Genomic DNA, 13840 nt, shown 5'->3' with positions numbered 1-13840 from the left:
ACAGCCACAAAATCCTTTTCCTCTGTATGCATCCAGCTCTACTTGATGCTTATTTGATTTACTACTTACCCAGCACCACCTGTTACTTTAAACCCACTCACAGAAATACATGGAAACTGCTTCGAATTTTAAGATACGCTAATGGAGATGTAGATATTACTTCCCTATTATCTACTACTGATCGTTAATTATAGTGTCCCAAACACCAACAGTGCTCAAGAGTGGGTTGCACTAGCATTCTATATGCTGTATCTTTTATGGCTGAGCTACACACACTCAAAATTCTAACAAAATGAAGCCCAGCATTCTCCTTCACTACTACCAACTTGACATGCTCATTTCATTTCATATTGCTTTGCAAAATTACACGTAGATATTTAATCAATGTGACTGTGTCAAGCAATACCCTGCTAATGCTGTATTCAAACATTATAGCACAGTTTTTTTCCTATTCATTCACATGAAATCACTTTTTTTTCTATATTTAGAACGAGCTGTCATTCAACACATCAACAAGGAATTCTAAGTCATCTTGTACACTCAACAATGACACCTTCCAGCACATCACAGCATAATCAGCAAGCAGCCATAAATTGCTGTTCCCTCTGTCTGCCACATCATTTATGTATATAGAGAATAAGAGTGGTCGTATAACACTTCCCTGAGCACTCTTGATGATACCCTCGTCTGTGATGAACACACGCATTCAAGTACAATGTGCTGGGTTCTATCACTTAAGAAGTCTTCGAGCCACTCACATATCTCGGAACCTGAACTGTATGCTTAGACCTTCATCAACAGTCTGCAGTGGGGCACCATATCAAATGCCTTGGGGAAATCTATGAATATGGAATCCACCTGCTGTCCCCCATCCATGGTTTGTAGGATATCATGGCAGAAAAGGGCAAGCTGAGTTTTGGACAAGCAAAGCTTTCTAAATATGTGCTGATTTGTGGACAAAAAATTTTCCATCTCAAAGAAACTTATTATATTTGAACTCTGAATGTGTTCAAGAAATTTGCAGCAAACCAATGTTAAAGACATTGGTCTGTAATTATGCAGATCTGAACTTTTACCTTTCTTTTATATAGGAGTTAGCAGCACTTTTTTTCAGTCTCTTGGGACTTTGCACTGGGTGGGAGATTCACGATAAATGCAAGAGAAGGAAGGGGTCAACACCACTGAGTATTCTCTGTAAAACCCAATTGGTATTCCATCTGGACCTGGTGACTTATTGGCTTGCAACTCTTTCAGCTGTTTCTCTATGCCAAGGATGCCAATTTCTGTCCTCCACGTGAAAGTCTGTACGACAATCAACCAACAGTATGTTTCATCATACAATGTATGATTTCATGGCTGGTACTGATATCACTTAAAACTTCCAAGCTGTTACGCCATAGTCGATGTATATAACTTTCTCCTAACATTTCCTCCGCGACAGCAGGACACATCTTCAGAGGTAAAATGGTGAACTCGAGGGAGCATCGAATATAAAGTTATCCATAAACAAATTGGCAACAGCTGGATTAAGAGGACTACCCATAGTACCGTGTCAGTCCGTTCATAAAATCATTATTGTACTGAAAATAGGTTGTGGTGAGGCAGAGTATGAATAACTCCACGACCTATTTTCAATACAATAATGATTTTTACGAACGGATTGATTGGGTAGCTATGGGCAGTCCCCTTACTCCAGCTGTTGCCAATTTGTTTATGAAGAAATTGGAACAACAGGTGTTATCGACTGCCAGAAAAAGACAGTCAGGTGGCACTTCTATGTCAATGATACTTCAGTAGATGGACACATGGTGCAGAGTAATTGGATGCATTCATGGTACATCTCAACAGTACCAATCCAAAAATACAATTTGCTATGGAGACAGAACAAAAGCCAGCAGAATTTCTTGGATATGTCTGTTGTCAAATGAGGGGATTGGACATTGGGCCACATACAGAAAAGCCACACATATTGAATGTTACCTGCATAAAGATTCTAACCACCACTCCAGACAAAAAACGGGGATGATTAAAACCTTGGTAGATAGGATGCACAAAATTTCTGAACCGGCTTACCTAAAAGATGAGCTTGAAAATCTATGGTCGACATTCAAGAAGAATAGTTGTTCTAACAAGGTTATAGATAGAGCACTTCACCCTATGGAGAAAATCAGGATCAATGAGGAATGATGGCCACCCAAAGGGAAAGTTTTCCTTCTGTTCATCAGCTTCATTACAGATTGTATTGGGAAAGTTTTGAGCAAATACATTCAGACGTACCACGAATATAAAAGAATATTCAAGATCAGCAAAAGATATACAACATCCCTTGCCTACACCGGCTATATATAAAATTCCCAATAGTTGTCGACTGGTTTATATCGGCACCACAAAATAAAGTGTTAACACCCATCTCGTTGAACACAGGAGGAATAGCCACCTAGGATATACAGATACATCATCCACAATGGACCACCTTTACCAAGAGGATGATCTTGAAATAAAATTCACTGAGACGAGTGCCATATCAAAATAATTGCATTACCATGCACATGTGTAAAGAGAGGCTATTGAGATTTATAAACATCATAATAATTTTAAGAGAAAAGAGAAAGGTGTTAAATTAGACAAAATGTGGATGTCAACATTGCAACTTAAGAATGATGTCTCATTACTTTCAATTGAGAATGTTGGCAACACAAGCAATAATCTTGTCACCGACATCACATGATACACTGTGGTGCCCTCTAAACTGCCTGTATATTCGGCAATCCCTCGAGTTCTGGTTAAAGTTTGTGTACATTGACCACAGCCTACTAGTCCCAAAGTTTTAAGTGAAAATGCTATGTTTGCATGATCCTCCTGTGTAAATGATTTCTTAAACATGAAATTTAAAACTTCAGCTTTCCTTCTGTTGTCTTCTGTTGCCACCCCAGACTGTTTGAAGAGTCACTAAACAAAAACCTTTAACCTGGTTAGCGATTTGTGATTTTAAGTATGACCAGAACTTTCTTGGGTTCTTCACAATATCTTTCACTAAGCTATGATGGTGAAAGCTGTTATATGCTTCACGCACTGAACTTATTAAGGAAGCATGAATTTCTACTAACTTTTGCCCATGAACATTTGCATTTCCTTTTTTGAACCAAGAGTGCAACAATCTCTGTTTCTTCAGCATTTTCCCAATGTGATTATTAAACTATGGAGGGTCCTTCCATCCTTAACCCACTTGGCACACACATCTCCAGAGCAAGATTTACAATCAGTTCAAACGTTTCATATAATTCCCCTACATCTGTCATATTAGACCTAAACGAAGTCAATTCATTTATCAAATGAGATGCTAGTAACTGCTTATCTGCTTCTTCTTGCACAAATACTCTCCTAGCTTTCTTGACAGATTGATTAGTTTTAGTAGCCATCATTGGTATGATGACAACTCCATCAGTAATCTCTTCTCTATACTGTCACCACCATTAAGATTAGGCCTGTTTGTAGGTACAAGTTCTAAAATATTTCCACCATCTGTGGGTTGTCTAACCAGTAGTTCAAGACAGCTTTCAGAAAACTGTGTTCAAATGTACTTCACAAGATTTTCCGTCCATATCACCTGCAGTGAATCTATAGATGTCCCAGTCAATACTCAATGTTCCGAAGATTAAAGTCACCTCCAACTAATACTGCATGATCTTGGCATTTTCGCGCTGCTGAGCGTAGACTTTCCTTCAATGATTCTACAATAATTTTAGCAGAACCAACTGGCTAGTAAATCATTTGATAATTAACTTGAGTTCACCTAAGCCTGCTACTTGTGTCCACTTAACTTCACAGTCAGACTCAATTTTGTCCCCAACAGACAGAATATTTTTGTTGACGGCAATGAACCCTCACCCTCCTACAGCACCTAACTGTCTTTTCAATATACATTCCATAATTTGCTAAACATTTGAATAGTTCAATAATTTACTGTTAACATTTTGACAGTTGAAGTGCCTATTTTGTACACTATCAGTTTCCACGCTATGCATATCAGAGGACCTAAAACTAGCGCCTAGTCTTAAAAAAAAAAAAAAAAAAAAAAAAAAAAAAAAAAAAAAAAAAAAAAAAAAACCTTCGCACTCCACTACCTGAGTAGTAGCTTTCTTTGTGTAGAGCTTCCCTGACCAATCAAGAGCAGTTGTACAACTCTACACCCCACAACATAGGTCTGGAAATCTGCAGCCATGACAACCACAGACTCAACGGAGCCTCTGGTTTAGACTCTCCACTCGGCAGCAAACCAAAGGATCCTGATCAACTCTGGGTACGATGCTGCAAATTGTGAGCTTTGTTTGCACTGCCAACTACCGCACCCTGCCCCCTCCTTAGCCACAAGCACAGTGTCCTCCACGTCTGGATGAGGCCCCCCAGTAAACACACTGAGTGAATATTGGAACTTGGAGTAACAAGTGCAGTGAATGTGGAGTCCTGTGTTGGGTACACTGGAAGGTGCCCACACGCAAAAGAAGAGACATCTGAGGTACCCCACTGCTAGGGCCAGTTTATCCACTGCTGCCACACCCCGAGGCAGCAGCCTGCAGACTGTTGAATGTGGCCATAAGTATCTTCAGTTGTTCACAAACTGCAGCCAGCTGCTCCTGAGTCTGCATACAGCATGCACGCAACCTATCCGTCCTAGTACTACTAACTTGAGTATCAAACAATGAAAAGAAATAGAGAAAGCTATTTATATGATTCACTAGTCTCCTGGTGCTTCCCCAATGTAGACTGGCAGCTGACTGGTTGTGATCAATGGTTATTGGCCATCTAACATGAATGACTACAGCACTATAGACCACATGAGTGTAAACTTCATCTTTACTAAAATGTCTGGCAGATTTGCTGTTGAAACGTTGATGTCATCTGTAAACATGGTATATTTGCACTCAACACTATTCACAGCAGCAGGCAGATCATTATTAAAAATTAGAAACAAAGGACCCAATCCTGTGAGATTCCTTTACCAATAACACCGCAGTCTGAGACGACAGGTGGTCCTGATTCGTAATCCACAACTTCCATAATTACTTTCTGCTTCCTGTTAGATTTTGGCAGGTTACCTAATGAGCCCCTGATACAATACTGCTGGGCTTACTCTGATAGTAGCTGGTGAGCCACTCAACTGAAGGTATTGTAGTCAGATCACAGAAGACAGCCACTGGTGAACTGTCCTCCTTTATTGACTAAAATATCTTCAAAAATTTGAAGACTTACTGTTCAGTCAATGCTTTTTTTAACCAAATTGTTTTCTATATAAAATACTACTGCTTGTTCAGTCAATGCCTTTTTTTAAACCAAATTGTTCTTTATATAAAATACTTAAGTGTTCAAGGTTTTTGACAATCCTTGCATTCAACCATCTGTCAAATACTATTGAAGACACTGTAAGATGTGAAATCAAACTGTAATTGTTCATCTCTGAAGCACCCTTTTCTTAAAAAAAAAAATAAAAAACGGTTTAAAAGTGGGAATAAACCTCAGTCGATTGCCAAGTCAACGAAGTGGCTCAGTATTAACATATTTGCTAGAGTATTGTTTCAGTTGCTTGCTTGAGGTATTATCCAAGCTAGATTAAGGATAATTTTTTAATGACACAATGGTATTCTTAAGTTCTCTGGTTCTTATACATTGTCCAGTCACAATGTGACCAGCTGTCGAAAGCTAGAATAATCATCTTTCACAGTGCATACTGCTCTGTGACATGCAGGAAGAGAGTCAGTGAGGTTCTGGGAGGTGCAATAAGGATGTGGAGCCATGTCAACTCCAGCGCCATGGCCAGCTATGCAAGATTTCTCAGTTGGGGATCCATTGTATGAACAGCCTGATTGAGATGGTCCCACAGATTCTCGATTGGGCTTAAATGCGGTGAGTTTGTTGGCCATGGAGTATAAAACTCATCCTGGTGCTGTCCAAACCATGCACATAAATTTTGGGCTGTGTCAAACTGCATTGTTCGGCTTGTAGATACCAAGGACAAAGAAACTGCATGTAGGGGTGGGCATGTGCCCAAGGATAGATGCATACTTCTGTTGATGCACTGTGCCTTACAGAATGATGAGATCACCCAGGGAATGCCATGAAAACATTCCCCAGATCATAACACTCCCTCCTTTGGCTTGGGCCCTTCCGACGATTGTTGCAGAATATTTGTTTTCATATGTTTCATGCCATACATGCCAACAGTCAGCTGTCTGACAGAGCACAAAACATTATTCATCTGAAAAGGCTGCCTGTCACCACTCAGTGGACCAGTGGATGTACAGTTGTGGTACTGGCATGCAAATTCAAGCCTTCGTCACTGATGAACAGCATTCAGCATAAGTGGATGAACCTGGTGCCTGCTGTGTAGGCACATACCCAGTAATGTCCACTGAATGATTTTTAAGTATAAACTGTTGGTAACCACTTGTTTCATCTGGTTGGTCAGTTGCTCAACAACCACATGTCTAATCGCTTGCAGACATCTCTGCAGCCGTCATTCAACCTTGCACCACAGTTACTCGGTGCCAGTTTTGGATAGTGCCATTTTTCCATGCACAGTACACTTTAACCATGGTAGCAAGCAACAGTCTACAAACTTAGCCGTTTCGGAAATGCTTCCACCCTAGGTCCAAAGGCCAATGATCATGCCACACCGAATTTCAGATAAATCGCTCCTTTTTGCATTACACAAACTGCACTTTTTCTTACCCTCCCCCCCCCCTTTCCTGACACGCTTTATATACCCTTCACTGTTAGCACTGCCAATTGCCATCTATGTGTGGTTATTGCACAGTGACTTTAAACTGAGGTGATGGTCACAATGTAGAAAATAAATCATTTCAGTGTAGTGTTTAGATCTTGCTATTTGTTAAAACTGACCGTCTCACAAAGATTTGACTTACAACCTGTGTGTTCAGTGACACTTAGGAAGTGTTCATTGAAGATCTTGGGAGGGGCGGGGGGGGGTTTATCACTAATTATATATTGTTGTGGTTAATGACGATGTAGGAAGCCTTTAGGGGAGCAACACCTGTCTCACTTTTTATAACATTCCACATACCTTTGACGTTGTTAGTTGAATTATTGGTTATGCCCAACACACAGGGTTGGAAAGGTGACATGCCTTGAGGGTTAGTGAAGACAACAGATGTCAATAAAAATGAATGTTACCGAATCAGAGTGCTCTGTGGCATAGTCCAAAGTCTATGTTCAATCCATTTCACACACTTCTTGTTATAAAGGACAGACTACAAGGTAACTCAAAAAAGCTGTAATACATCATAGACAATAATATGACAAATATTTTGATAGATAACCTATTATGTTCATATATCATACATCAACAATTTTTACCACATCTTTAACCATTCCTATATAACCTTCACACAGCTTTTTAATTTTTTTATTCTCTTATGTTCACAGAATGAGTGTTAACACCCCCCCCCCTCTCCCTCTCTCTCTTACCTTGCCTTGGAGTCATTTTATCTGTATGAAGCACTGCCTCCAACTGGCGAATACACCAGTACAATTCTAACTGAAACTGCTGTGTCTGTTCACTGCTATCTTCTGCACTTGGAGAAATTTGGTCATTACCATTATGGATTGGTTTTGATCCATTTTTACCCTTGGAAGTATGACCCTATGAAAAAGACAGATCACATTATTTATTTATCAAATAACACTATCATACAACCTATAAACATTCTATCATACTGCAATGCCTATCACACAAGGATGTAGCTATACATACGTAAACAACAGTGTGTTAGTGTGTTATGTGAAGCATTTCCTCCAAATTTCCTTGTGACAGTTTATTGATGGTCACCATAAAATCCAACTGGACAAGTTGGTGCCTAATGATTAAATTTCATTAATAACACTTAAGATCAAATTCAACTAGATGTCTTCACATTTTCTTTCTTTCTTAATTCACTCCTGGTGAATACCGAAGCAGTTCCACTGTGCTGTCTCACAGTTGTCAACATTCTAATAACACACACACACACACACACACACACACACACACACACACACACGTATGTACTGGTGGTCAGTTTCTTGACACACACAGTACACAGCACTGTCCATTCAAAGTCGTTTGAAAATAAATAAATCAAAATTATAAGAATATGCCTGCCAGTTGAAGTGTCACTTCATGTAATGGCTAACATAGACATGGACCGAGGGATGACAGGGATAAGTCATCACCCCAGCATTTGCTGTGCAGGGCACCCTCTTGTCCTGGAAATGAGAAATCATTTCCAAAGGCAGGAGAACCAGCTGATTTACAATGGCATAGGACATGGAAGGCAAGGGGAAACCACCATATTAAAGAAGTACGGTTATCCCAAGCATCAGCAGTAAACCATGCCAGTATCTTCCGTAAAATTTTCTGGAGATAAAATAGTCCCCCCGTCAGATCTCCGGGTGGGGACTGCAAAAGATACAGACAAGGCGAAGAAAAAGAATCCCAATTTTAACATAGCAACTTGGAACATGAGAACGCTGCTTCAGTGTAGCAAATAAGAAAATCTAAAACTTGAAATGGAACGATTGGAAATTGATATCCTAGGCATATCTGAGAGGAGATGGCCCCAACCAGGTGATTTCTGGTCTGAAGAATACAGTCATTCACATTGGAACCGACCAAAATAGACCGGAAATGGGAGGAGTTGGAATAATTTTGAGGAAAAACTATGGCTCACTTGTCAAGGGATATGTGCAATATAACTCTTGAATAATGCTAGTCAAACTTGAAACTAAACCAAAGGACACTCTGATAATACAAATATACATGCCAACATCCAAAGAAGAAGATGCAGTCATTGATGAAATATATGAAGAAATAAGTAATGCAATGAGAAATGTTAAGGGAGATGAGCACATGACTGCCACTGGGGACTGGAATGCGATTGTGGGTGAAGAACCGGAGGAAGGAATTGTTGGCAAATATGGACTTTGACGAAGAAATGAAAGAGGAGATCGACTAATCGACTTCTGCTCAAGGCACCAATTAGTTGTTGCAAACACACTTTTCCCACATCACAAACAAAGAAGATACACATGGAAGGCCCCTGGAGACCTGAGGAGACAACAGATTGATTACATTCTAGTGAAAGCACATTTTAGGAACCAGGTAAAAGATTGCAGGAGCTATCCATCTGCAGACATAGGCAGTGACCATAACCTGGCCCTGATGAAAAGTTCACTCAGATTTAAATGTTTGAAGAAGAAGCCAGTAAAACTTAAATGGGAACTAGAAAAACTGAAAACTGAGAGACTGGCAAAGCACTATGCTATTGAATGGATTACAACAGATATTATTGAGCCATTAGAAAACATGAGATTATACAAAAAAGGCACCTGTTGACAAAAAATGCACCTGTTGAACAAGGAAAAGCTGCATACACAAGACTACGGAATTTAGTCAATAGGTAATCTAGGAAGGCAAAAGAAAATTTTCTTGAGGAAATATGCAGGGAAGTCTAAAAAAATATGCAGAACGGAAGAACTGATTTAGCCTACAGAACAGCAAATAAATTTTGTAACAAACTTAAAACAACACTCTCAGCTACATTAGAAAATAAAGAGGGGAAAACGCTGTTTGGTGAAGAGATTGAAAGAATACACAAAGGAGTTGTAGAACACCTCTTTCGGAAAAAGTAATACAAAGAGAAGAGCAAGTAGACGAAGATGACAAGGGAGATGACATCTACATCTATATCCATACTCCGCAAGCCACCTGACAGTGTGTGGCAGAGGGTACCTTGAGTACCTCTATCGGTTCTCCCTTCTATTCCAGTCTCATATTATTCGTGGAAAGAAGGATTGTCGGTATGCCTCTGTGTGGGCTCTAATCTCTCTGATTTTATCCTCATAGTCTCTTTGCGAGATATACGTAGGAGGGAGCAATATACTGCTTGACTCTTCGGTGAAGGTATGTTCTCGAAATTTCAACAAAAGCCCGTACCAAGCTACTGAGCGTCTCTCCTGCAGTCTTCCACTGGAGTTTACCTATCATCTCCGTAACGCTTTTGCGATTACTAAATGATCCTCTATCGAAGCGCGCTGCAAAAATAATTTGACAAAGCTCTAAAAGAACCACATGACAACAAACCAACGGGTATTGAAGATATCCCTGCAGAACTAATAAAGAATGCTGATGACAGCATGAAAAGGATACTCCTTAAACTTTTAGGTCCATCTATAACACAGGAGAGATACAGACAGACTTCCAGAAATGCATCATTGTTCCTATAGCAAAGAAGGCAGCAGCTACAAAATGTGAACAGTACTGAACTTTAATATCACATGCTTGTGAAACTTGACAATGGGAAGAGAAGAGAGAAGATGGCTAAAGGCCCGGGAGATGTGGTACTATGGTATAGAAGGATGATGATGATGATCAGACAAAGTAACACATGAAGAAGTGCTTAGAAGAGTCTAGGAAACCAGATTTCGGTGGAGGCACATCCAAACAAGAAGAGACAAACTTGTAGGGCACATCCTACAACACAATAACATCGTTGGAATAATAGCAGAAGGAGCTATTGAGGGAAGGAATCAGCGGGAACGACCAAGGATATCATACATGCAACAGATCATGAATGACACTGAATGTAACATATACGTAGAAATAGCAGAAGGAGCTATTGAGGGAAGGAATCAGCGGGAGTGACCAAGGATATCATACATGCAACAGATCATGAATGACACTGAATGTAACATATACGTAGAAATGAAGAGGAAGGCAGAGAAAAGAGAGGAATGGTGCTCTGCTGCAAACCAAACTCAGGCTTGAACACTAAAAGAAGAAAGATGCAGCCTGTCAGTTCTCATCAACAAATGTCTTTACATAAATATTACACAACTTTCTCAATGATACACATTACGGATATTAACATTCTGGGGTTCAAATTCAAATAACGCATACAGCTAACTCAGCTGCCTGCGCCACGCTATACGGGAACACTGAGTAGTCACAGTGGAAGGCAGTACAATGTTGCCTGGGTCCATTAACTGAAACATTTCAACTACATTGTGATGTTTAGAACCAAAATACTCAATGCTTTGTATCGCATGTAGCTTCTCTATATATTAGATGAACTATACTGATCGATTAATATATGCTTTTACCTCCAACTCTTGAAATCTTCCGTCTCTAAGACATCGGCATCCACGTGCTGTTAAACCCTAATCTTCCTTCCTTTTTTCTTCAAATCTCACTTGCTAACCTGTAAATAACTCAAGTACGAAAACATCACATTCACAGAACGCATACAGCTAACTCAGCTGCCTGCGCCACGCTATACGGGAACACTGAGTAGTCACAGTGGAAGGCAGTACAATATTGCCTGGGTCCATTAACTGAAACATTTCAACTACATTGTGATGTTTAGTTCTAAAACACTCAATGCTTTGTATCGCATGTAGCTTCTCTATATATCAGATGAACTATACTGATCGATTAATATATCCTTTCACCTCCAACTCGTGAAATCTTCCGTCTCTAAGACATCGATATCGACGTGCCGTTAAACCCTAATCTTCCTTCCTTTTTTCTTCAAATCTCACTTGCTAACCTACACATAATTCAAGTACGAAAACATCAGAATAATCTACCAATACAAGCGTACTTTTCTTGTCTGAGGCATTCTCGATTATAATGTTTTCCAATCACTTTCTTTCGGGCGATAGGCTTTATCCTCTGATATGTATGCTCTTTTTAGATCTACTTTGCACCTTAGTACACACACACAAACCTAACCCCACACGTCTTCTCATTGAAGTCACTTAAAAAACTGAGGAATGCATAGAAGCAGTGCCCCCTAGTAGCTGTGGTGCATAACCAGGTTAACTTGTGTCCGTAGAGTAAGTTGGTATTGTTTGTAAAGGCGCGTTTACACTAAGATCGTAACATTGTACGGAACATTGTTCGTGGCTACTGGCTAGTAATGGACTACCGATGTTCGCAACATGGTGGCAACATGTTCGCAACAGAAAATCAATGTTCCGCTACTACGTCGGTAGAGATCAATGAAACATTGTTCGTGGCCTGCTATGACTGCGCAGCGCTAGTGTTCGTTTGCTCTGATCTGGAGTGCAGTGGTGCGTTAATTTCACGTCCCTTCATTTTTATTTGAAATGCAGTGGTTACGAGACAAAATTTTCCAGTTGATATCGCTCTATGAGGAACGTTGCGAAGGTTACAAAAATACTAAAATCAAACATGATTCATCACTAAAAGCTGCTGCGGTGCTCGGCACCAGCAGCAGTGACGCGGACAAAAGAATTAAATCTCTCTTGTCTCAGTACCGACGAGAGGAAATAAAAATAGAGGAAAGTAAAAAAATGTGGATCTGGTACTGACACACTTTACGAAACGAAGTGGTTTGGATTTAAATATCTACGTTTCCTGGATGATATCCAGGAAACAAAGGAGACCCGGGACACAATTGAAGAGGCACATAAGGTTATACTTGTATATGATTAATTTTGTTCTCTTGTACAACAATTTTAACTGTAATTATTTTGCCATGGAACAGCTCCTTGTGAGCTCACAAAGTAGTTGGCAAATTCGTCGCGAATTTCCTTGAATGTTTGAGAAGTTCTCCGAGGTAGATTTGGGAGTGCAGTAATGGAGGATGCATTAGCATCTTGTTTCCATGCCCCTGGAATGACTTCACCTGTTCGTTGACAAAAAGAATCTAAGCTTCCTGGTAATAACTTCTTGACTCCGAATTTCTTCTTAAAAAATTGTGCAGACACACTGCTGTCATTGTGATGGTTTGTGCCTTCTGTGGTTGTAATAGCATCGGTTTGCCGAAGACACGAAACACCAAAGCCATAATACCATATGTGTTTTCCACACTCATCCTTGCCCTTGACAATTTGTAGTTATAGAATCTCTCTTTCGAGCCTCTGTTGTGACTATCTGGATGTGGCTTCATGATATTTTCCTGTAATGGAAAAGCATCATCTGCTGTGAATACGGAATACGTATGGTAGTGACTTTGTCCCTCCATGTAAACACTCGTGACGTGGGACGTTCAGTTTGTTTTTGTGAATTAGCTCACTTATGGAGGCATTCTTGAAAACACCTCCATCAGAAATCCTCCCTTGGCAGACAACGTCAGCATATAAAAAGTTGTAGTTGGCGTCAACAACAGCAAGCAACAATGCTAAACGATCCTTTATAGTTACAAAACTCGCTCCCACCAGCAACAGGGCACTTTAGAACAATGTGCTTCCCATCAATTGCTCCCACGCAATCAGGGAAGTGGAGTGCCTGGCGGCACACTCTTTTGAACGCCATTCGTCTTCAGTAGCTGGCATCTGAAACAAGTAAATTTGGCATCAGATTTCGCAAGAGCTACCTCAACATGCAGCAGCTGAAACAGAGAAACCTGCAGAGAAAGGTGAAGAGGACAGCACACCACCTCCACAAAAACAGGCCAAGAGGGGGATAAGGGGGGGGGGGGGATGGAAGAAGCGACCCCATACTTAACGCAACAGAAATGTTGCATAATATTATGCAGCAGCAACATCAACGCCGACAACAACAGGACTCGGCAACAGATTCTGGAAAATTTGTTGTCACTAAATTGAAAGCGCTTCCGCCCTATGAAAGGGCGGTGTCTACAAAACAAATAAGTGATATGCTGTACGAGGAAGAACTGAATGCTCTGAGGAAGCAGCAGCATACAATAATAAACACAGACGCAGCAGGATCATCAGCATCAACTTCAACTGCAGATTTCCCTGTCACATTCATTGGCAGCATATCTGATTTGGATTCTGAAGAAATTATATTCATGGAATG

The 13840-nt window shown here is 40.2% G+C and overlaps 1 protein-coding gene across 3 annotated transcripts in view; it reads right to left on the bottom strand.

Annotated features, from left to right (window-relative positions):
* The window catches only part of LOC126236763 (UPF0488 protein CG14286-like), a 718241-nt gene extending 706216 nt beyond the window's left edge, over window positions 1–12025 (bottom strand). Inside the window, exons 1-2 of one of the 3 annotated variants that reach the window (XR_007544983.1) lie at window positions 11155–11647; window positions 7483–7657 (exon numbers count right to left, since the gene is read on the bottom strand). Coding sequence is in view for 2 of the 3 variants with exons in the window: in XM_049946321.1 (XP_049802278.1) it covers window positions 7483–7657; window positions 11655–11672 (193 nt within the window). In the remaining variant the exon portion in view is untranslated. The other 2 variants (XM_049946321.1, XM_049946320.1) reach the window with 2 other exon arrangements.
* Window positions 12026–13840: the final 1815 nt, after the last annotated feature.

This window comes from Schistocerca nitens, chromosome 2 (genome assembly GCF_023898315.1).
Source record: "Schistocerca nitens isolate TAMUIC-IGC-003100 chromosome 2, iqSchNite1.1, whole genome shotgun sequence".
NCBI lineage: Eukaryota > Metazoa > Arthropoda > Insecta > Orthoptera > Acrididae > Schistocerca > Schistocerca nitens.
The sequence above is the reverse complement of the archived record's forward strand: the minus strand, read 5'-3'. Positions and strand labels throughout refer to the sequence as shown.